At 48.7% G+C, this 23,986-nt stretch overlaps 1 protein-coding gene across 2 annotated transcripts in view; it reads left to right on the top strand.

The window, feature by feature from the left end:
• Positions 1-17,567, top strand: part of LMF1 (lipase maturation factor 1) — a 160,077-nt gene extending 142,510 nt beyond the window's left edge. For both annotated transcript variants that reach the window (XM_031606895.2, XM_090151668.1), the window contains 3 exons: positions 1,148-1,331; positions 8,118-8,230; positions 17,316-17,567. In XM_031606895.2, coding sequence (XP_031462755.2) covers positions 1,148-1,331; positions 8,118-8,230; positions 17,316-17,490 — 472 coding nt within the window. In that variant the 3' untranslated portion in view covers positions 17,491-17,567. The remainder of the gene's footprint in view (positions 1-1,147; positions 1,332-8,117; positions 8,231-17,315) is intronic.
• Positions 17,568-23,986: the final 6,419 nt, after the last annotated feature.

Genomic DNA, 23,986 nt, shown 5'->3' with positions numbered 1-23,986 from the left:
TAAACGGAGGTAACAATTATAAGCTGAGATGCGCAGCATTCTGTGGGCTGTAGGCATCTATCACTGGAAGACATCAAGGTGGTGTCTGTGTGTTTCCAGAGTTTCGGTTTTAGGGCTGTAGGAGGAAGGACCAAAAGAGTGAAAAATGAAAGGGTGTCAGGAGCTGCATGGTTTGGATAAGGGAAAGTTATACGTTTGTGAGGGAAATCAGCTCTTCTGTGTAGATGGAGCATCACTGCCAGGTTATTGGAAACTCGACAGTTATGTTTTCATGTGGGCTTAGCATGGCCTGGACAGTTTGCCATCTGCACTGCCCTACACCTTGCTGTGCAGAGAAAGTTAAACCCAGCAACAGAGGGAATGTAGGTGACCTGCCATAAGGTTGGGTGCTTTTTAATACAGATTCAAAATGTCTACTGTGTTTCAGGGGCATTTTTTTTTTTCCTTTTTGCTTTCCTTGGCTTGATTTGCAGCAGTTCATACAGTACCTCATTCTCTTGCTGAGGAATAGCTCTGTGAAACCTCTCTTGTGACCAGGAAGAAGTATAGGGACTGGTGGTGGTGCTGCCCCAAGAGCCAGCTGCTGGGCACACTGCAGAAGTGAAGGCTCTGGGGAGACCTGCTAGCAGCCTTCCAGTATCTGAAGGGGGCTGTAAGAAAGAAGGGGACAGACTCTTTAGCAGGGTCTGTTGTGACAGGACAAGGGAAAATGGTTTAAAACTAAATGAGGAGAGATTTAGACTGGATATAAGGAAGAAGCTCTCTGCTACAGGCAGTTGAGGAGTGGCACAGAGTGCCCAGAAGTGGCAGTGCCCCATCCCTGCGCACAGCCACAGTCAGGCTGGACGGGGCTCTGAGCACTGATGGAGCTGTGGGTGTCCCTGCTCAGTGCAGGGAGTGGGACCAAGTGGCCTTTAGAGGTCCCTTCCAACTCAAACCATTCTATGATTCTATGCCAAAGAGAGAAGTTGGCCCGCAAAGAGAATGAAAGTCATAGAATCACGGGTTCATTCAGATTGGAAAAAGCCTGTAAGATCACCAAGTTCAACCCCGAGCCATCACCACCATGCCCACTAAACAATGTCCCTAATTGCTACATCTACCCTTGACTTGAGACAGATAACAGACCTGGTGTTGTGTTCTGCAGCATCACCAAAGAGAGAACCGAAGTCATCCTTCAGGGAACGTCCAGCCCAGACCCCAACGACCCCGCTGCTGTCTGGCAGGAGTTTGATTTCAAGTGCAAGCCTGGGGACCTGTGGCGACGGCCATGCTTCATCTCACCCTACCATTACCGCCTGGACTGGCTGATGTGGTTTGCAGCCTTCCAGGTACGTTGCATCCCCTGGACCAGGGAAAGCAATCCATGTGAATTTACAATGTGCGTGGGGCAGGGGGGTGGATATTTGAAGCCTCAGCTAAGTTAATTATGTTTTTTAAAAAAAAAATTGTATTCCTAAAGGATGTCTGCTGCTGTGAGGCTTTTTAATTGTTTCTCAGCAATAACAAGAGTTAAAGAGATGGAGGTAGTGCCTGTCCCTGACGTGGTGGCACAGTGGGCAGCCATTGCTCTCTGTTCTGCATAGGGACATGGCATCCTCACCTGGCACCCACAGACAGGTTGCTCTCTATTAAGGAAGAAAAGAGGGGGATTATTGTAAATTAATTCGTTAACATCCAATAGCCTTTTCTGCAAAATGGCATGACCAGGAGGATGTAACACCAGTAGAGTGGTGTTACAAAGTTGGGGCTCACAGCAGTGCTGTGGGCAGCCCCATCTTTCCTTTTGTTTTCATGTCGCTTCCTGGCGTTCTTCCTCTTGCTCTCCCCCTGCCCCAAACTTCGCTGTTTTTTCTTTGTGGTATTTTCATTTAGATGCCTTTTAGATTCTTCAGTGATGACATAACCATCGCTCTTTGGCTATGGTTTTATATTTACCCCGCTAGTTTTTTTGTGTGCTGGAATTTCATTTAATCTGCATTAGGTATGCTTATCCCTCAGCAAGACGACAGCAAAGGTTAAAGCTCTGGCCAGCAGCGTTGCTCAGCACTAAATGACAGTGCAGAAGTTAGAGCTGCTGGTTTAAAGCTTCCTGCTTTTCAGGGGGGCTCCAGCATGGAATCACAGCGTGGCTGGGTTGGAAGGGACCTCACAGCCCTCCCAGCCCCACCCTGTGCCATGGGCTTAGATGCCCACCACCAGATCAGAATGCCCAGGGCCTGAGGAGACCAAATAGGCACAAGGCACTGATACTGCAGCATCATGGCAAGTGCTGCTGTGCTGGTGCTGAGAGACATTGCCACACACCAGCCCTGTCTGTCGGCAGGCAGCGGCTGTGCGCTGAGTGACAGTGATGTATGGGGCAGCCTGGGGACGAGCAGGAAGAGGAAATAACACAGCCTCATTTGCATCTTTATGATTATTTTTGTAATGCACCGGGAGGTTCCCTGAAGTGCACCTATCAGCCCGGGGGCTGTTGGGGTGTGCACATGCGAAAGCGTCTGTCCGCACCGGCTGATTAGCTGTAATTAGTGCTCGTGCACAGGAGATGTGCTGTCTCCTCCTGCTATGAGGTTGCCATGAGACCACAGATCCTTTCCATAGCAAGATGTGGGTGTTCTCATGGCCTCCCACTGCAGCTTGGTAAAGAATTTCCCCCTAATATCTAATCTAAATGTCCCCTCTTTTAGTTTAAAGCCACGCCCCCTTGTCCTGTCACTATCTGCCCATGTAAAAAGTCGTTCTCCTCCTGTTTATAAGCTCCCTTCAGGTACTAGAAGGCTGCATGAGGTCTCCCTGGAGTCTCCAGGCTGAACACCCCTGGCTCCCCACCTGTTTCAAAAGGAGAGGTGCCACAGCCTCTGAGTGTCCTCATGCCCTCCTCTGGACCACTTCCATCAGCTCCACAATTCTCTGTGCCAGGGGCCCCAGGACTGGAAAAGGGCAGAGCAGACTGGGGGGACAGTTCTCTCCCTGCCCCATTGCCACCCCTTGCTGATGCAGCCCAGGACTCTGTTGGCTGCCCCTTTTCTCACTGCTCAGATCAAGTCTGGTAAGGTTGTGGGATGGATGAGGAACCAGAAGCCGAAAGCCCAGCAGAAGTTTGTGCAGTCGGGTGAATTCCACAAAGCCCATACAGTAGTTTATGGAGTCCATAAAACCAAGTTCCTTCAGCCTCTGGATTAGGCTTAATTTGTTTTTAGAAGTTCTGGATTTTTTCACCCCGCTGTTTGCCGCCGTCGCGGGGTGGTGCTGGAGGCAGCCACTTAAGGACCTGCCATATCCCGCTCTGACAGGCTGCAGAAAAGTCCAGGGAGTTTGGGGGAAGATATTTACCATCCCTTTGTGCTGCTCCTGACAGGTTCCTCTTTGCACCTCATCACCGCTTGACATACGACGCCGTCCTCCTGCACAGCTCCCACCTTGGCTGTAACTGCAGGATGTGCTGTGAGCCCACTATGGGGGAGCCAGGGAGAGCCAACACTGCCCCGCTCTGAGCTGCTGTTAGCAGTTGGCTGCTAATTACCAGAGTGCCTTGATTATAAGTACTGTAACATGGCATTATTTTCCAGGTAGCAATGTTTGTGATGTTAATTTTATTACTTGAATACAGTATGCCATTTACAATTGAGGAAGAGGTCTAAAAGCCCCTAGTGGTGCTGCAGGTCTTGGTCTGAGCAGATAGAAGTGAAAAGCCCCCCTCCTGAGCCGAGCATCCTAATTTGGGAAGGATGCAGTCAGTTGGCATGGGTACAACAGAGGGACCTACAGAATCCTGGTTCCACAGTGACCATGAGAACAGCTCTGCGTGCTCTGGGAGCAGGAGGAAAGGCAGCAGAGCAGGTTTGGGATGTGGGAAAACCTACCGCAAAGTGGAAAGTAACAATCTGTTTTCTGGGTCCCTGTGGAGAAGGGAGGAAATAATGGGCTAAATGGCAGAATATGATTTAATTTCGGGAAAATTCAGGTTAAGCAGTAGGAAAAAAAGTTTCCAACAGGAAGATAATGCAATGGCAGAATCTGCTCCTTGTTTCTTTAATGCAGAGATCTCAATTTTGCTGGAAAGAGACTGTTCAAGCATTGTCTGCCCTCCAGCTGATGGCAGCGCTCCTGTAATTATCTGACTTACCACTTATGGTGGGTGTTTGTAGGGGCCCTGTCACCACAACCCCAAATGGAGCTGTGCTGTGCTACTGGTACAGAAAGCTTTGTGGGCAGATCTGCAGCAGCCCGTGGTGGGTTCAGCATCGGTCAGAAGTAACAACTAGAAAACAAAATACTGCTCATAGTTCAGGGGCTTCAAGTTGGTCACTTTTCCTGGTAGCAGGATGCCTCAGGCTTGGCAGAAGCACCTTGTTTGTAAAACAAGACGTATTCTTCACCGTTGGGCAGCAGTGGAAAGCCTTCAGTGCTCTGAATAATGAAAAATCAAAGAAGGGTTTCTTCTCTCCTCCTTGCGGCATGAAGGGTATTTCTTCTGTTTAGATTGTGTAAGCTCTCCATAGTGGGTCTGTGTCTGGCCAGAGCAGAAACATGCTTGTGCTGCTCACCAGATCAGAACCAGTCAGAAAAAGACAACCCCAGCGCCATCTCAGCACTGGTTGTTAAAGCTCAGTGATCTGTTATACCTTGAAGTGACTCCAAAAGTATCCACGTATCAAAATGGTCTGTGCAGAAGGGATGCAGCTAAAATTCAGATCACTTTGTTTCATGTGTTTGTGAAGAAGTGAATTGGGAATTGTGTTACCTCGTGTTAATTGAGTACAGGGCACGGGATGCCAATGTGCTGTTCAGATTGCACATCGCCGTGTCTTGAAAGCCCTCTGAACTGACATGTACTACCATTAAATGACAGCAATTGTGGGGCATCTAGGAGAAGGATGTGTTTGTCAGGTGTGATGGATAAGTTTATGGGTGCAACTCAGCTGACTCCCAAAGAGAGAATAGAAATGTGAGCAGTGGGACAGGCGAGCTGGGAGAGGAGGCTTCACCTTACTGCACACACTGGGAGAGCTGAGAAAAAGAAACCATATATGGAGAGAAGGGAGATGAATATCTTAATAAAATACTGTATTCCAACGTCTGTTACCTGGGTCGTCCAGCCAGGAGGTACAGGAAAACACTGTATGGCAGCAACATGCAGAAGGAGGTGTGTGCAGGGCAGTAAAACCTAAGCCTCATGCGCAGTGCACTAGGCACAGCCTTTTACATTTCCTTTCTTTCCCCTCCTAAAAACACAGACCTCGATTCACTTCCATTTTCCATTGCCACATTCAGGTGGTTTGGTCTGTGTGCAGAATGCAGGAATTATGTTTTCTTTGTTTAGCTGGGGTCAGTTGTCTTCCTCCAGGGACGTTTCCCTGGAAGGGAAAGCATCTTAAGGGGTGGCTCTTGGTGGGGTTGGGGGAACTGCCCACTTAAATGATTCATTGAGAACAGTACTGCATATGAATGGTTTGCCTCTTTGGGGAACTTCTAGGAAGAGGGGGCGAGGTGATGGGAAGTGATGGAACCTGGCCTTGGGAGGTGATGGGAAGGGGTAGAACATGGTGTAGCTTTCAGCCTTCCTTAGTTAATCCTCTTGGGTAGAAGGATGGCAGCAGGCGTTGAGATGGAGTTCTAAGAAAGCAAAGCCCTGTGTTGGTTATGCTGTTCCTTCTGTGGGATATGGTTCATTCCTCTAGCTGATAGCTCAGCTTCTCCAAATAGTGAGTGCTGAGGTCACTCCTAAACATCAGTGTAAGCAGAAATATGAGTGTTGGGTGAAAACATCCCCAGTGGTGGAGTCACTGCTTTGCATCCACACTATGAGTAGGCTGTGGTGCCAGAAATGCCCCTTACAACAGCATGGAATTGCAAACTCCCCCGCCATCCACCCAATGTGAGAACATGCAGAGCTCCCAACCATGCAAAATCATAATGCAGGGCTCCAGTGCCAAGTTTCCAGCTGTTTCCACATGTGCATCTCAGAGTTACCTCCTCCTGTGCGCCTGTGCCAGGACTGAGATTCAATAAAATGCCATGCTAATCCGCAGTCCTTTTCCATTAAATGACCAATTAAACCTGGAGGAAAAGGGTTCTTATTATTATTTCAGTTGGGAACGTGTTCCCTGTAGTGCTGTGTGTTTTTTTTTTAATATATTTTTTGTGATTATTTTATTCTCTTGTACATTATCTCTGCAGAATTTTGTTGCTGCTGCTGCTGCAGTAGTGGTGATTGGGCTTGAAATCCTATAGAGTTATTAAATACATCTGTATGCAAATGAATGCATTCAAGGTGAGAATTCTGTGTTTATACACTGGTAAAATGTGAAAACGGTGAAGCTGGAGGATAGAAAAGGTTACAGAGAAGTATGGATGTAGTATTGCTGCATGGTGCTGGGGAGGCTGCAGTGATACACGGATGGGGACAAGGAGCAAACCCAGTCCCAGTAATGTGTTCTGCCTAAAGCCTGGTTCAGGGAGCTGCTTTTCTCATGCCTTTTTGTTGGGTTGATGCTGGTGTTGTATTCTCATCCCAGTGTCAGTGTTCCTCTCCCAACAACAGCAGGAAGATCCCTGGGAGTGTGCTTTGCCCTTGGCTTTTCCTGAAATGGCCAGGGATGCTGTAGGATTTCCACTTACAAAGATTCAAAATCAAAAGATGGACCCACCATGCACACCTTAGTGTGCATTGCTCCTGGCTTTTTGTATTTAATGCTTTTTGTGGTTCAAGCTCTGACTCTTCCGTTTTTGCTCAGTGCCAGGTGAGTCCCTCCCATCCCAAATATCACAGGTAGGTATAGCAGCTCAGCACACAAAGTCTGCTCCCAGTGGAGCCACAGAGAGGAACTGTCACCTCCACGATGCTGCTCTGGATGGAGCCCAAATCACCTGGGCTCTTTCTTTCCCCCTTCACCATCGTATCACTTTACAGGGTAATGAGTAAAGCAGCACAGACGTGAGCACAGCCCCGCTGCTCCCAGTGCTCCCAGCATCGCGCCGTATCCAGGCTGTGGTGCCAGGGGAGTGGGGGTGGGGGGAGCCACGCCGGGTGGAAATTTCTCACCGCAGACCTTGCTGGGGCCAGACATGCTGTAAATTTTACAAGAAAAACACTTTACAAACCAGAAGTCCAACTCTCGTGCGCATGGAGCCGCTAATTAATGGTTTGGAAACCAGGCAAGCCAAGGAGCCCATTCCACCATCACTGAGCCCTGTGGGTTTGCAGCAGGCTCTGAAGAATTGAGGTCCTCTGTGCAGCTCTGGCTTCTCACCCACAGGTTCATTGCACATCAGGCAGCACCACTAGGAAACTTTCTACAAAGCTCTAGTCTGAAATACCTGAGGCTTTCCTCTTAGCTTGTGATGAGCACAGGTCAGAAGCTCTGTGAGGTAGCACTGCTGCTTGATGGAGCTTCCCACCAGAATTTAGGGCTTTGCATCTCCTTTCTCTCCCGTTTCCCTTAGCAACGGAAATAACAAACTGCCATTATAAAAGATTTGCGGAGTAACTTTACATTGATATTCTGCAGTAGTCACAGTCTTGCAGGTACAAATGCTGGGTTTAGCTTTCCCACAGTGTCCCCTACTGCTTGCATTAAAAAATCCAGTTAGGTGCACATTAAAAAAGGTAGAAAAAATGAGTATAAGGCACTGAAAGTCACCAGAAGGGGAAATGCTTTTTATGGAGCCTCACCAAAAATCCCTGCAGGGGGTGAGATGCTTTCATTCATGGAGGGAGGTAAATATGGAATTAAAATTGGCAGCTCAATGGGGGCTGCAGCATTCTAGGGCTGATTTATTTGGTTTCAGTGGTAGCAGGATAAAGGGCATGGCACAGATGTTGGAAGCCGTCAGGTAGCTGAGAACCCAGGAATAGAGAATTCACTTTCTTCTGTTATTTGTCTGATAACACAACAGGGAAAGCAACTTATTTTAAAGTGGTGGATGAATTCTCAGTGGGTCTCAGCCTTGAGGTTTTGGAGCCTGCACGGTCTGATCATGCAGCACCAGCAAGTCTCTCATTTGCCATTGCATCAACTATACTCCCTGCCCAGTGATCACACAGATACGTTTAATTGTTTAATTAAAGCTAAGAGGTGCCTAACATCTGTATTTCATCCTCTTTCTTGTAGACTTATGAGCAGAATGAGTGGATCATCCACCTGGCTGGGAAGCTGCTGGCTCAGGAGGAGGAGGCCCTGTCCCTGATGGCAACAAACCCATTCGCAGACAGGGATCCCCCACGGTAAGTGCTTGAGGCAAGCTTCTTGGTAGAAAGCACCTGGGCTGTGCATTCAGCATAAGTATTCCAACTGGAAAGAAGGTTGTAGCAAGGTGGCTGTTGGTCTCCCAGTAATCAGCCACAGGATGAGAGATGATAGCCTCAAGTTGTACTGAGGCATTTCAGGTTGGATATCAAGAGAAATTTCTTCTCCGAAAGAGTGGTTGGGCACTGGAACAGGCTGCCCAAGGAGGTGGTTGAGTCACCATCCCTGTTGGTTGGTTGCTCTTTTTATTTGATGCCACGCAGGTGGTATTTAATAGGGCAATTTTAATAACTTGTCTCCCTAGAGATCCGGTGCTCAGTACCATGATGGGGACAAGGGACATGTGGCTGGCCCTTTCCCAGCGCCCAGCACTGCTTCTCTTGGACATGGATCCTACCTACCACGGTGGTTTCCTGCCCCACAGCCTCAGATTTTTTGCCATGATCTCTTTGCAAGGTCAGATCAAAAATACCATTTCCAGCAGCCTATTGGGATACTTCAAAGATGAAACAGTCCTGCAAAAAGAATTGTTTTTGTTGACACTTGTCTTGGAATTGTTTGCATTTTCAGTGACAAAGCAAACATCAGCAAGTGCAAAGCACAGATGAAAACCCCAAGGTTTTCTACAAAAGGAAATTTTTCACAAAAGTGTCTATTTTGTTGATGAAGTTATTTTTAGCTGAAAAAATATTTTAAGGGAATTTTGGATCAACATAAGTAATATTATGTTCTTGCTAATGTTTTCCATTTGAGGCTCTCATGATGCATTACAAACAGGGATTAAGGTTCCCAGCACCATGTGAAGTGAGCTTTTTGAAGCAGAGCTGTGCTTTTCAGCTTTAACGCAGTGTGTCCCCCAGATCTTCTATGGGGAGACTGCTTTCCTAGCTTAGATATTAAGAATTTCTTTCCACCTTTTACCAAAGTGCTTTCTTTTGGATATGGCATTCAGTATATGTTGAGATTGTGTGTGTGTGTGTGTGTGTGTGTGTGTGTGTATATACATACACACACACACACACAATCTCAACATATATATATATATATATATATATATATATATATATATACGTATACAAAAAAGACCACACCAGTGAGTGTCCCAATACTGTATTTGAGTATTTCTTATAACCACATTTCTGAGGATCCCCAAGCAGCCAGAATGGTCTCATGCAGCACTAGGGCCCCATCAGGGCATTGCTGCAGGCTGATGGTGACACTCTTCCTCCAAAGACAGGAGCTGAGACTGCTGTAAGATCAGTTATTTGGGATTTTGTATGGATTCCCTTTTCAGAGCCCGTTTTCTCAGTGCAGCTCCTCCCTGTATGCCAGAATTCCCCTAAGTCTGGGTACGTAGTCCAGGTTTGCTGTAGGATTGTGCCATGGCTCCTTGGGCTGCACAGGCAGCAGGTTATGCACACAAATAATTACACCCTGGCTGCAGCCCAAGGAGATTTCTTGGGGAGCCTGTGTTAACTACTGTTCCAGAAGGCGTGCTGGGAGGCACCAGCACGTCCCTTAGCATGGATGGGTACAACTTTAATACTGTTTATGGAGGGATTTTAGCTCTGCTTGGCTGGGAGAGGGCTGCACTGGGACCTGCAGGACTCCTTTGGAGAGCATTTGGAGGATCATGGTGGGGTACGAAGTGCTGGAGGAGCTGTTGGAGGCCGTATGGTGCTGGCCCTGTGTCAGAGCCCCCAGTTGGAGCTGGGTATCCCCCAGTGCCAGCAGCCAGATGTGGGTACCAGCTGGTGGCAGCTGGCAGTGAGCGGGGCTCGGCAGTGACAGAAGCTCTCCGTAATCCCAGAGCTGTTTATTGCCCTGTGCCAGCAGTGCTGCTCCCGTTCCTCACCACGGCTGGAACTACAAACATTGCAGCAGCTCAGAAATCAGATGTGCATCACGTCTTTCAGGGCTTTGCCACAAAGGGCTGCACCTCTTTTGTATGTTCTGGCATTGGTGGTGTTAAAAAACGTATAAAAAACTTATAAATTTTTAGTGTGTTCTGTGACAGGTGAGGAAATTGTATTTTCAGGAATTTAAAGTGAAAATATAGCAAATCTTTATCTTTGTTAGCATTTATAGGATAGTGACTGCCCAGTTTTCAAGGGGCACAGGCAGGTCAGTGATGGCAGAGCAGTGTGTTGCTGTGTACTGCACAGAGTGCTCTATATTTCTGCAAACAGGGCTTTGATTCATGCAGTACCTTGCTCTAACCAATGCTCAGACTCTGTTTTCACTCCTTAGCAGCTAGTTTATAGTAGGAAAAGATCAGGATCCAGTGCTGGTTTTATGTGTCAGCTGCCTTTGCTCTGGCATTACTTTTGCTTTAAAAGCTTTTCATGGGCCTAGTGTATTTTTGGGTGGCTTAAAATAAAAATAACAATTTACAAATGCTCCTTTTGGCCCAGCCTGGAGTCCAGTGCACCACTTAACCCTGTTTGCTGCTCACGTTTCTGGTTTGAGTGGGCCAACCCCAATACCTGCACTGGCATCCCTGCATTGTACCAGGCGTGAGAATGTGAGTTAGTCACTAGTTGTTATTTATGCATCTTCCATTATTTTTTGCTGCTAGCACTTCCTCTGGACATGGAAACTGATTATTTGCTCTTTTTTTTTTTTTTTTTTTTTTTTTTTGTAGTTATTGTAGTTTCTGTAGTTTTTATGCCCCATCCCAATTCTGCTGAGTTTACACATTTATGGCTGGCTCACTCCAGCAGCTCTGGCAGCCCCTTCTGCTCCCGCATTCGTTCTGCTCAGGCAGGCTCCCTCCCTGCCTTGCAGGGGCTTTCTTCCTGCATTTCAGAAATGCCATTTCCTCGCTGGATTTTAGGCTCACTGAAGCAGGGTCCCTCCTGTACCTCCATCCACCCAGAGAACCCTGGCCATAATGGGTAACTCTGTGATGTGAGAACAGTTGGAGAGCAGGACAGACTCTTTAGCAGGGTCTGTTATGATAGGACAAGGGGAAATGGTCTCAAAATAAAAGAGGGGAGATTTAGACTGGTTATAAGGAAGAAGTTCTTTATGCCAAGGGAGGTGAGGAGTGGCACAGGGTGCCCGGAGAGGTGGCGGTGCCCATCCCTGCACACAGCCACAGTCAGGCTGGATGGGGCTCTGAGCACTGATGGAGCTGTGGCTGTCCCTGCTCAGTGCAGGGAGTGGGTCCAGACAGCATTCAGAGGTCCCTTCCAACTCAAACCATTCTGTGATTTTATAAGCAAGGCATCCAGTGTGTGATCCTTAACAACCTTTTTAGCCCAAGCCATTTGATTATTTTTTAATTTCAACTCCTTAGCAACACTGAGTTGAGCACTGGATGTGTAGATCCTCAGTGCATTTTTGATGGTGTAATTTCATTTGAGTTGCAAGCAACGACCTTAAATTTGAGCCATAATGGTAACACTTGAGAAGAAGAGAGAATTCCAGAGCTCTTGGACTGTGGAAGGGTCCAAAGCTGCCCTGGGTGGTGTGGGGCCATCACTGCAAACCTTAGTGCTGCTCATGCCCACCTCCAGCCATCACCACTCCACTCCCTTCAGTAGCTGCTGCTTTCCTCCCAGTCCCCCCTCCACTCTAAGGGGAATTTTGAGACTTAATTATTTTCATTCCCTGCTAGACTAAATAATTAGGGGAAGGGACTGTTTTCCATAAGAACATTACGCTCCATACTCCGCGGAGTTTATTCTGTTAATGGAAACTCTACACCTTAAATAGCCAAGGGACTTTCAAAATGAGTTAATGCCTTCGAAATGAAATTTCTGAGACCAAAGTTTGTAGGTTTCTTTACAACTCTAGAAATTATAGTATTTTTTCAAGTGTGATAAACTTAAAATGAGAAACAGGTGACTGATTAAAAATGAGGGCATTGTTGAGCGCCCGGCCTAGCTGAGTGTGAAGCTTTACTTCAAGCAAAGTGATGTTTGTGGAATGTAGATTTACAAAATATTATTGTGCAGCGGATAGTTCATAAAACACCCGCCGTCATAAATCTGAATGGTGGGGCTTTGGCTGAGAAATTAATAAGTGCTTAACGCACCGTCATGGAAACAGCCTGCAACAAGGAGAGAAAACAAAAACGAGGCTTTGCCTACAGGGGGAGAAAAAAAAATATCAATTTTATTTTTGACCCGAAGTGTTCAGTGTCTCTGATATTAAATCATGTTCACTTAAGGACTTTTATTCCAATTATAGTCACACTCTGTTGGAAGAGCCCCAGCGTGCAGCCGAAGCCCTGGATTTGTTGCAGTGGTGTTATTTATGGTGGCAGTGCTTCCAATTTGATGCTACCTGACTGGGAAGGGCTGTGCCCTAAAATATCTATTTACAGCCCTGATGAGCACAGAAGAGAATCAGAAATCTACGCAAACCAGCAGCTGCTCCCTTGGGTGCAGGAAAAGATACCTCCCCAAAGCCTTGGGGAGAGGATGGCGTGGGAGGAGGAAGGCTCTGGGTTCAGCCCTGGGATGGTTTTAGGAACACTATGGAAGTCGTGGTGCTTTTTTAGGGTAAAAGACCAAAAAGTGGTGTTTTTTTTTTAAACAGGACAAACAAACAGAAGTCCATTTCAACAGGGGCAACAGTCATCCTGTAACTAATGAAAGTGGTGCGGAAGGAAGGCAGGAAACAGAGGATTAAGGGAAAGTATGTGTCGTAGGTGTCTTCTGCAGGGAAAAGATGGTTTTTGTATGTTTCCCACTGAAAAGCTGTTTGCCAGCGATGAGACCTGTCCTGGGAAGCGATGCAGTTCTCAGGGGTGAAGGAGTCCCAACACATTCTTTTGGCTGTCTCGTTATTGCAGCACCCTATACACGGAGACAATGTTAACAGAGCCACCTCCATGGTGGGGACCAGTCTGCTCCATCCCTGCACCTGCAGAGACAGTGCACTGCCTCTGCCCATGCCCAAGGGAATCCAGGCAGTGCCTAAGCCTGGTGGATACCTTTCCCACCAGGTTTGCTTTGCTGTCAGTGGAAAAAAGCCTCTAAGAATCATAGAACAGAGTCATAGAAACATTAAGGTTGGAAGAGAACCCTGAGATCAAGTCCAACCATTAACCCATCCCCACCATGCCCACTAAAACATGTCCCTATCACATCATGTTCTAACTTGTCAGATGGAGGCAAAACAAGACATTTGCCCTCTCCCAAGAGTTTTGAGGATGAGATGCCCTAGCTCAAGGGCCAGACCTTTCAGGAACCTTGGAGAAAGAGAAGTCAGCAACGTGGAAAAACAACCCATAAAACTGCCCTTATGCTGCGAGCGGTTCGTGGGCTGAGTTGAATTTATGATTGCTGCTGCTCATGGGGCTAGAACAAGCAGGAGAGCCAGTGATGGAGGCTCTGCTGCTTTAATGAATTTGTACTTTCCACTGCCACTTGCTCACTGATTTACAGTGAAGTGGGGAACCTCGAGATAAAAAAAAAACCCAACACATCGAAAGGACGCCTCGTGTTTTGGTTTCTTTCTTCCCTCTCCCACTCTGGCTTGCCCTGTCAGGCCATTAATTCTAACAGAAAACACCGGCTCTGGTTTTTTCCCTCGAACCCCTCAGCTGTTGCAGGGAGACAGCTGCACCCTCTGGAACTAATTACAGCTGTCTGGGAGATTTAGCCCTCCCTCGCAACAACTCCAATATTGCTGCTAATTTTTAACACGTACAGTTGGAAGATGTCATAATAGGCTGATATATGATCGAATCTTAAAAGTGCTACAGCGCAGCTGCTACCGGGCATCTGCTGGGATGAATATATTGATTTAAAAAATAATGCAAAGTATTTTTAGCCTTTCTGCCCTTCCCAGGACTGAAGCCCTGCCTGGTGCGGGCAGCGATGGAGGGCACGTGCTCACCCAGGAGGCAGTGGCACAGGGGTATGTGTGGCTGCTTCACTTCTGCAGTGGAGCTGGCAATGGGATGCTCTTGTTCCTCGTCTTGCATCCCACTGTTGCTGTCGTAGCAGAGTGGGTTTTCTGTCTCCTGGAGGAGGAGTGTCTGGTTTGCTTTATTCTGATTGTATCATGCCTCTCATGGGATGATTTTGCTCTGGTGTCTCCTATTAGACCTCACCTGGGCTCGGCTGGATGCCTCCTTCGTGTGGCTGCAGTCACTGCTTCCCAGCAGGTCAGAGAGAGCTCCAGTTGTGTTCACTTGGTAAATCCTGGGAAAGTGCTTGCAGCAAGGAATGGCCTCTCTGACCTTCCTGACTGCCTCTGAAACACGAGCACTGCTCATCCCTCTGGTATGAGCAGAGGGCATCAGTCTCCTTTTAAGAAAGATGAAATCAAGCAGCTTCCTCATAAACTTCTTGAAGTTGTTTCCCTTGAGCAGCAAGGCTCTGCATGCTGGCACTGTCCTGCACTCAGAGGAGCCCCAGGGACCTTTGGATTCCTTCCACTACCCCAAAAGTCTTTGCATGAGCCCTGAAGTTGCAAAAAAAACCAACAAAACATTTTTTGTAAGGCAGGCTGCAGCCCACAGCAGTTCCTCATTCTGTGTGCATGGGGCTTGTATGTGTTGCAGCTGTGCAGGTCACCAGGTGATGTTTGCAAACTGTGAGCCCTGGCTTGGTGGGTCCGTGGTGCTCTTGCTCCCTGCATTAGGGAGGAGGGAGCATAGAGACTGCAAACTGAGACTTTGGAAATGAGGCACCCAGGTAGCTTATAAATAGTGGGGTAGCTTGTAAACTCTATGAGCCCTGAAACGAGGGGCTCCAGTGAGTATTAAATGCTGCAGTTTTTACATCAGTTGAGCCTCAGGAGGCAAGACTGATGATGGTTACAAGCTTTCTGTGTTTCTCCCGTAGCCCCAGGAAGGCACAGGGAAGACAGGCAGTGGATGCTCTGCCTTGATGTCCTGGTGTTTTGTGCTCAGAGTTATTTCTACTGCAGTTTCTCAGCTTTCACAGGCTGTGAGCAGCTCAGGATTTGCTGTGCATCCTGACGCAGGTGGGATATGGTGGGACAAAGGGGCTGTTTGGTTTGGGGGCTCACGGGGACCTCTCAGGTTTGTTTGGACTCTGAACATAAGGGCTGGAAACATGTTCAGATAGAAAGGCAAACTTTCTGCCACAAAAATGCAGCTTCAGTTGTGTGTGGTTGCTTTAATGCTCACACGGTTCTAGTTTTACATGCCGATCCCTTTGATAGCAAACATTTTAATAGACAGAAAACATATGGGAAAAATCATACCAAATCAGATGATAGATATTGCTTAATTTGGGCAGGCAAGCCTATTCAGGAGGGGCAAGGAGATTTTCATTCCAGAAGGGTCCTGGGTGGACCTTTGTGTAGGGCAAGGTACTTTAGGGTCCAAGCAGTACTGGGGTGTCTGAGCTGTGTCCAGGGCACTCAGACAAAGCCCCCAGTCTTCTACACTCTGCATCCCCAGCAAGAAAAAGGGAACACAGTTGCTTCTATTTGGTGCTATTTGCCAGGTTTCTGAGAGGAGCTGTCTGAGTGGTTTGCTTCCTGGGATGATGATAGCTCAGGATTAGAGCAGCTGCTTTTGCCCCTCTCTAGGCAGCCAGTGATGGTAGAATGAAAGTTTGGGGATGGTAGATGTGTTTTATGAATTCAAGCAAGCAACCAAACATCACAGCTGTTAAACCTCCTATCTGTCTCAGACAGGAGCCTGCAGGCTAACTGAACCTGCATAAACCTTCCTGCTCTAATTATTAACAGGAAATTTTGCGCTCTTGAGAAGCAAACACTGTGGGAGTAACACTTCAGCCTCCATCTGACTTTTAGCAGCCTCAGAAAAAAGGTGTAAAAACAGCCATAGCAGTAACGGAGTGGGCAGCCTGCAGGATCTCAGGGGTGCCATGGGGCACACCTTCACCACCATCATCCCTCATCACCCAGCCCCTATCAGTTGTTAGGTGAGGGCTGTCTCTGTGCAGCTCCAAATGCACTGCTCTGGGCTACTTTGGGTGACTCCTTTTTGCCTGCAGGAGAATGAAACTTGGAGGTGTTTGCTCTGCTTTTGGCACAGCCAGGGGACGATCCATCAGCAGCAAGTGGTGAACAGCTGCATGCTAATGTGTTTTGTTAGCAGAATCATTTCTGTATTGCTCATCTGGGTGCCAATCAAGGCTTAAATTGAGATGTCAAGATGTGATTACAGCAGACCTTTTAATTGGTCTGTAGTTTTATCAGCAGTCTGCAATCTCTCCTGCTTCCCACGTGAGTGTGTTACACAGGTGAGCGCTAATGGCCAATGTACAGGAGTCGTCCCTAATTATTTTAGCAGTAGGAGCTGACTTTATGGCGTCCCGAGGTGCAGCCCAGGAGCGAGCAGCTGCGTGAGTGCAGTGCCCTGCTCAGTAGCAGGGTTTGTATTTTAGTAGTGAAGCAAAGCAGGTTTAAATGAGCACTGACATGACTTTGACATTTTTATATTGTGGGTTATTTTATGAACTTATCCAGTGAATGCAGCGATGCACTCTGCATACAGGGACCCCGATGCTGAAGGACTGGGGTGTTACTCCTTCCCTTGTCAGCATGCCCTACATCAAGCGGGACACAGCTCCTGCACCAAGCGGCATGGTTAGCCTCCAAACGTGTTTGGCGAGGCTGATGAATGCTTCTTTCTGCACTGCTTTAAAATCTCCTTTTCTGTCAACTCCCAGGGCGGCCAGAAAACAGATGCGCTCAGAGCCCTGCTAATAAGCAGTGGAGCAGAGGGAGCAGCCATTCGCTGGGGCAGAGGGATATGGGGGAGTGTGTGTACCCACAGGTGTCCCAGCAGAAATACTTGATAGGTGCTTTCGGGAAAGAAAAAGAAATGGTATTGGTGTTTTATTATTATTATTATTCTTCTTTCAGCTTGGTCATAGGGGTGTGGAGCATAATGTGATGCTGGATTATGCACACGGTGATGGTGTGCGAAGGCTTTCCTTTCCCGTGCATCCTCCCCAAATAGCATTCCAGGGAGCCAGCGGTGTCCAGCACTGGCAACCCTGATGGTGATGGCAGGGAAGCTACATAAATGCAGATCCAGTCCATCACCCACAGCACTGGTGCCCAGCCCCTCCTACCACCCTCTGCTTTGTTTCCCTGCAGGTGGATCCGAGGGGAACATTTCAAGTACAAATTCAGCCAGCCTGGAGGAGCGCATGCTGCAAAGGGCAAGTGGTGGATTCGGAAGAGGATCGGCCCCTACTTCCCTCCTGTCAACCTCCAGGGCCTGAGGAAGTTTTATGAAGACAGAAATTGGCCGTACCCAGTGCGGGACTGATGGAGGGAAGTGAGACAGGTCCAGAGTGACCAGCTGGAAGAGCCGTCAGCTCCCTTATAAATCACACTTCTTCCCTATCTCTGTATTTTTTTTACATATCCTTGTTTACACATATTTTACAGGAGGTTTCCAGACAACCTGTCCACCTGCTGCTGTGGTCTGGTTTTTCTCATCTTTCTTTTCCTTTCTGTTTGTCTTTCTCCTCGTGGCCTTGCCTGATGATTGATTTCTTTTGTCAGGCTGCTCCATTAGAAAATCATCAGCTCTAGAGTCAGGAAAAAGATGAACAAATACTAAGTCAAGTTAATATGTCCAATTTGACACATTTCAGATTTGCAACAAGCATTTGTGAAGTGGATTTTAATACTTCTGCTGATGCTGGAATTTCACTTTATTGCCAGACAGACCCAAAATGGACAAAAATTATCAAATGTATGTTAGGGGGAAAGGTTAGGTAAAAGTAAATCCTCCCTCCCCTTTCTCAGTGCTGTCTACTTTACAAAAAGCTCTCAGGGCCACACTCAAGACTCATACAGATGTAAATCTGTGCATTTTAAGACACTTCTTGCACTGATGGGGATTTCAGTGTGAATGTAGACAGTGAAGCAGCCAGAGGAGCAGTTCCCTTTGCAATGCACCTCGCTTAGAGGAGGCACTGGGCTGGCACAGGGCACTTCACCATGGCATCCCACCTCATCCTACCCTGTCCCATCCTCATCCATGCTCATTCCCATCCCATCTCAAAATATCCCATTCCTTTTCCAACCCATTTCAAACCATCCAGTCGCAGTTTCCACATGTGCACAGAGCTCACACCAGCCTCAGGCAATTCACTGAGCCATTAAAGCTGCTTTCTTCCAGATATTCCTGTCCTTGGGAAGGTCCTGCTCAGCACTCCCTGATCACAAGGCAGCAGTCCGCATCTGGGTTGTGCAGCACAGAGGGAACTGTCCCTGGGCTGGGGGAATCCTGTGTGGGACAGATGGGGCGATCCTGCATTCCCCATTCTTTGCTCCTGAGCGTGCCCTGCTCGTGGTTTGTGTTTCATGTCACCCCCAATGGTCTGACCGTGTGGGTGCAACTCGGTGAGCCCACACCAGGGAAATGGGGGGGAAGATGGGAACAAGCAGAGCGCGGACAGCTGGAAGCGACGGGTTGTGGCAATAATTGCTTTCTTGTTAGCACATTTTGCTGCAGACACTTCTTCCCAAAGGGAAAAAAAAAAAGTTCAAAGTGACGTGCGCAACGCATAAAACCTCTAGCCTCGGGATTGCCTGCAGAAAAACCACAGGTCTGCTGAGAAACCCAAAATAGCTCCGTGCTGTGTGGGCTCCATGAGTCAGCGGCTCTGGCCCGGGACAAGCACAGCCCTGTGCAGCCCGCAGTGCCCGGCCGGGCCCAGGCTGGCTGTGAGACAGGGCCTGCTTTTAGGAGGCGGCTGGAGTCGCTGAGTCTGCCGCCAGCTCCGCCGCGCTCAAACGGGTTTTGTTTGAGTAGGTCCCGGCCTGGCAGCGCGGCCGCGCTGGGCTGCTTTTCCTGTTTGCTTAGCCCGGGGCTTCATAACGGGCCCTTTCTCTCGTTCTGGGTGCTGACGGAGCTCGGGGCCCGGCTATGTTGTGCTCGGGGAGCAGCCTGTGGCCTGCATGGCCTGTGTGCCTGGAGCTGCACAGCCTGTGCCTATGGGTCAGGGTTGTGGCAGGACACAAAGAGGCTTTCAGCCACCCGGCTTGGGTCAGCACAAACCACGGGCAAAGGGATGAGCGTGGCTCTGAAATAGGTCGGTGCTCATATGGCCAACATGAAGGCCATGGGGGGACTGATGGCGGCTCTGTCCCTGAGCTCATTTGATCCAGACCAGTCTGTCCCCCCCCAACACAAGAAGCTCAGCATTGTGGCCAAATGCAGTTTGGAAGGAAAAACATCAGAAAAGAAACCTGCAGGCAAGCCTGACCCACATGCCAGGACAGGGCAGAGGGGTGGCTGCACAGGTCGTGGCTGCAGGCTCACTGCATCACGCATTTCTGTCCGCTTTTGGACCACGTGTACTGAACAGGCACTACCCAGCACATAGATCTGAAAAAAGGGAACCTCACTCATCTTTACTTCTTATCTAACAGTGTTAAAAATTGAAGCAGCATCTTGTGGTGTGTGCCCAGACATGCCTCGCTGAGCCCCAGTACCAACAGTGACTGAAATGGTGAGGCTGTGAGGACAGCTCATGCAGCGGGGACACCACGTGCTCCCACCTCCCCGTGTCACCAAGGGGAGCACAACACTGCAGCAGGTCCCACCCCACCCAGCAGTCCCTTGCAGCTGGCACTGGTCGGGGTTATGACTGTGGAGGTGCACAGCCCATTGCTCAGTGCTTGGAGTCATGTATAGCACTTTCCAAACAGCAAATAGTGTTCAGTTGCGTTTTCCCAAATATTTGCCCCAGTTATTCCTCTGCAAACAATAGGGAGAACATTTTGTATGGATTACTGCGCAGAAAAACAGGTGAGTGCTGAGACACCATGTGTCACTCTCAGCATCACCCCCCCGCCACAGCAACGGGGCTGAGGGCAGTGATGTGCACTGCATTTGTTTGTGAGGTCAGGGTGATGGAGGATGTTTCGCATCCATCAGTGCTTGCTGTAGCTAATGGCCCTCCAGAAGGCACTGAGCTTTTTGCCTGGGAGCTGCCAACACAGCAGAGCTTCCTGTGGAGCATCCCTGTGTCCTGTGCAAGCACAGGAGCTGCCTGCACTACCTCCCTGCCAGGTGTTACTTGAAGCATTTCACCTTTTGTTTTCCTAGCTCTCACATGGCTTAAATTCAGCACTGGGGCTGAACACTCAGGGATCAGCTGGAGCCCATCCTATCTTAGGGGCCTCAGGCAGCCAATGGCCACTGTGTTCATGGCAGCATTTTGGGGAGGTGAGGACACCTGGAGCCCACAGTGGCTACACTGGCATCAAGCCTGATCTATGCCTATCTCCGGCCATTGGAGATCCATTGACATGGCTGCAGCCATCGGTGCTCCCTCCTCATTCAATCCACCCAAAGCTTCCTTTTTTTTCTAAAAGCCCCGTACTGCCCCAGCCCTGCTGGCTGCTTCCCCTCCACGCTGGCCCTAATGCAAACAAGCTGCATGAGCAGGGTCGGTCCGTCCCGGTGAGTGACGATGCGAGGGCGCAGGGACGCAGCAGCTCCGCACTGCAGCCACTCGCCGGCAGCACGCGGGGTGCCCCCCGCCCCGCTTTAATTAATTTCTTTTGGTTTCCAACCTCTGGGTCAGGGATAATGGAACCCAGACCGTCATTTACATTCCTGTTTGCTGTGCATTGTGCTGTTTAAAGGGGTTTTTTCTTTTTCTTTTTTTTTTTTTTAATCTAAAATTCTCGCTCCACGCCGCAGCACTGGCTGGAAGATAATATACATTCAAAGGCAGCGAGGAAGGTGCAGGCAGGGGATTAAATTAGAAACGTTTCCCTTGGACAAAACTTTTTAAAAGAAAAGAAACAATTATTTTGAGGGGGTTAGGAAATCGGAACCACATTGTGTTATCTGTTGACTGGAAGTTTTCTTGGAGAGGTTTTTTTCTTTCCTTGAGCTATGTGCTGGACACAAAGCTTTGTGGCATTCCCACATCAGCACACCGTAAATCCATTTTGAGAGAGAATTCTGAGCCCGCTGCTGCCAGGTCCTTTGGGTGCTGCTGGGGATGGGCAGGAGACTACAACCTCATGGCCTCAGGATTAGGATCTGGACAATAATACATGGCAGCTCCTGGCTGCCCCCACAGCTCTGTTGGCTTTGCTGTGCTCTTCTGGCCCATTCCCTGATCTGGAGTTACATCTAATCCCATTCCTCCCTCCTGTTCCTTCTTGAGTCGCTGGTGCAGCTGCTGCATGCCTGTCCCAGCCTGGCATTCTGGGGCTCCAGTGGATAAATCATTCCCTGTGTAATTTGGGAAAACCCAGCAGTGGGGCTTTCAGCATGAGCTGAAGGTGTCCAAAGGAGGGGGACGTGGGAGGATGGATCAGGCTGTTTGGGGTCCCCAAAGGAAGGGAGCTCTTTGGTTGTGTTATAGCCATATGAAGCTTTGGCTCAGGCTGTGTTGAATATAAAGCTGCAAGAGCTCTCACATCATTACAGATCCCCTCCTGTCTCCAGGCCCTCCAGGAGAGCTGTCTTCTGGAGGTGAGATGGAAACCTGTGCCATGCGTTAACACGCAGCACTTGCCCTCCCGCAGGAATTTCAGACAGCTGGAAAATCTTTAATGATGGATTTATAGTTTGAAGTTCTGTCTCCAAATATAAGAAAGGTCGCTTTGGAGGACAGCTGAGCTCTCTGCCCGGATTAGCAGCACAAGGTAACGCTGAGCACCAACTCTTTGTGCATGGGCAGCCCTGTGCTACCTGCACTGACAGCTCCATGCTCCAAGCAGAGCTCATGTTCCTCCATCATGTATAACTTGTGGTTATTTGTTTTAAAGCAGCCAAGCTACACTGCAGTCTATGAGATCCTACAGAAAATCAGTCTATCGGCACACCTCCCCTGCTCCAATCTGCCTTTAGAAGCTGGCTTTGCTTTAACACATATTAAAGGAAAGAGCTTTTTTCCTTCCCAGTAGATTAAGTTTGGCTAAACAATTCAGTGTGAACTGCTGGGCATGAGGCAGAACCTGTAGGCTAAATTACCCAGCTGCTATAAGTTTAGAGCAGCATGGGATGAATTTCAGGATCGTATATTAGTTTTCATTTAATCTGATTATTCTGGGTCTGGAGTTCCTGGAGGGTCTTCAGGTTATTGTCAGTCAAAAGAATCTTTAAAAGCTTCCATTTGCGCTAAACTTTTCCCATTAGAAATCTATTTTCATTATGGATCAATTTTTATTTTAATGAAAAAATTATTTCTCCACCTCCCCACCCCCTGACTTTTCCAGACAAGATTAAAAATGAAGCAGGGAGGGTTTCTTTGTGCCTTCTGTCAGTCAGGGGCTGGGAGGGTTGTGGGGACTTGCCACTCAAAATGCCACAATTTTAGGGAAAAGGCAACGTGCTGGCTTCTAGAAATAACCCCCAAACCCACATTGTTTGTGCAGGATTTCGTATGGGTTGTGCCAGCCTGAACCCTCAGAACTCCCTGTACCCTCATGCAGCTCTGCTTGGCAATTCCATCATGGAGACATGTGGGGACCGTGAGGGGACACCCAGCTGTCTCCATGTCCCATTGCCTCACATGTGACTGCCAAAAACGCTCTGCAGGGTCAGGTTTTTGCAGGAGGGCAATGGGGAGGAGGGAGCTGGCTGCAGAGCCGCATGTTCTCCTCAGCACTGGGGTTTCTGCCCTCCTGGTGCCCTGTCCTTCCAGGGGCACCTGGCACGGGGCAGCCCTGGACATGTGGCATCAGTGCTGCCGGAGCCAGGCTGTGCTCCAGCAGTGCCTCAGTTTCCCTTTATAGCTGATGGCAGACCCTGTGCTCTCCACAGCAATACTGCAGACAGGCATCTGGTTTTGTAGGGGGGGTTTTGGGGCTGTTCTCTTAGCAGCAAAGCACTCAACCAACGACCTGCAACTCCCCCATCCTCTGCAGCCTCCGGTTTCCTCCCCGCAGAGCAGCCGTCGGGACGTGCGCTCATGCCCACAGTGGATGTGCAGCAGCTGTGGGATGCAGTGCTGCCCCACACACCGCTCCCCCCATTTCCTCTGCAGTAGCTGCTCAGGATAAGCTTGCATGTCGCTGAGCTTTTCCACGTGTGTTAACTATTGCTGAGACAATTACGTTAAAATCACACCACCTGCAAGCGGTTAGTTAGAATAATAAATAAGTGATAGATTATCAAATAAAGCGTTCGCTTCGGATGAGGTCATCCCAGCACCATGTCGTGAGTCTCGGCGGGTTTGCAGCCTGCTTTCCTGCCGCCAATCGACCAAATCGCTCTTGTATCAGTCAATAAAAGCGTTGTAGAGATTAAAGAATCAATTAGGCATTAGCCGAAGGGGCAAAAGCATAACCCAAACATGCTGATAAAATCCAGTAGGTGATTATGGGAATGGTTCCTATTTCATTTTACTTTAGAAGGAAATAATTGCTCGTTACCGAACACAGAGCAGCCAGGCCGGGTGCTTTTCCAGCTTTATGGGGAAGCAGGAGGAAGCCCTGGTGCTGGGCTGACAGACGCAGAGGCACGCCACGCTTTAGGGCTGAATGTGCATGTTTTGCCTCTTGCTTTGAGGAGAGCCATTTTAGCCCTGAAAGGGGACAATGGGGCTGAGTCTGTCATTTGGTGCAGTCTGGGGAGCTCAGTGCCACAGCCATGCATTGCCCACTCGAGGCAGAGGGCCCAGGCACATATTTGCAGATGGATTTCAGGAGCACAAGCATGAGGGCTGCTGCCAGCAGCTGCACCCTGCAGTGCACAGGAGCGAATAGATCTGTATGCACCGTGTCTGGCCGATATCTGCTCTTTGTACATGCACAAACTTTGATTAACCAAGCAAAATCCAGTC

Source organism: Phasianus colchicus, chromosome 16, assembly GCF_987193195.1.
Source record: "Phasianus colchicus chromosome 16, bPhaCol1.hap1.1, whole genome shotgun sequence".
Lineage (NCBI taxonomy): Eukaryota > Metazoa > Chordata > Aves > Galliformes > Phasianidae > Phasianus > Phasianus colchicus.
This window is presented reverse-complemented; position numbering and strand designations above follow the sequence as displayed.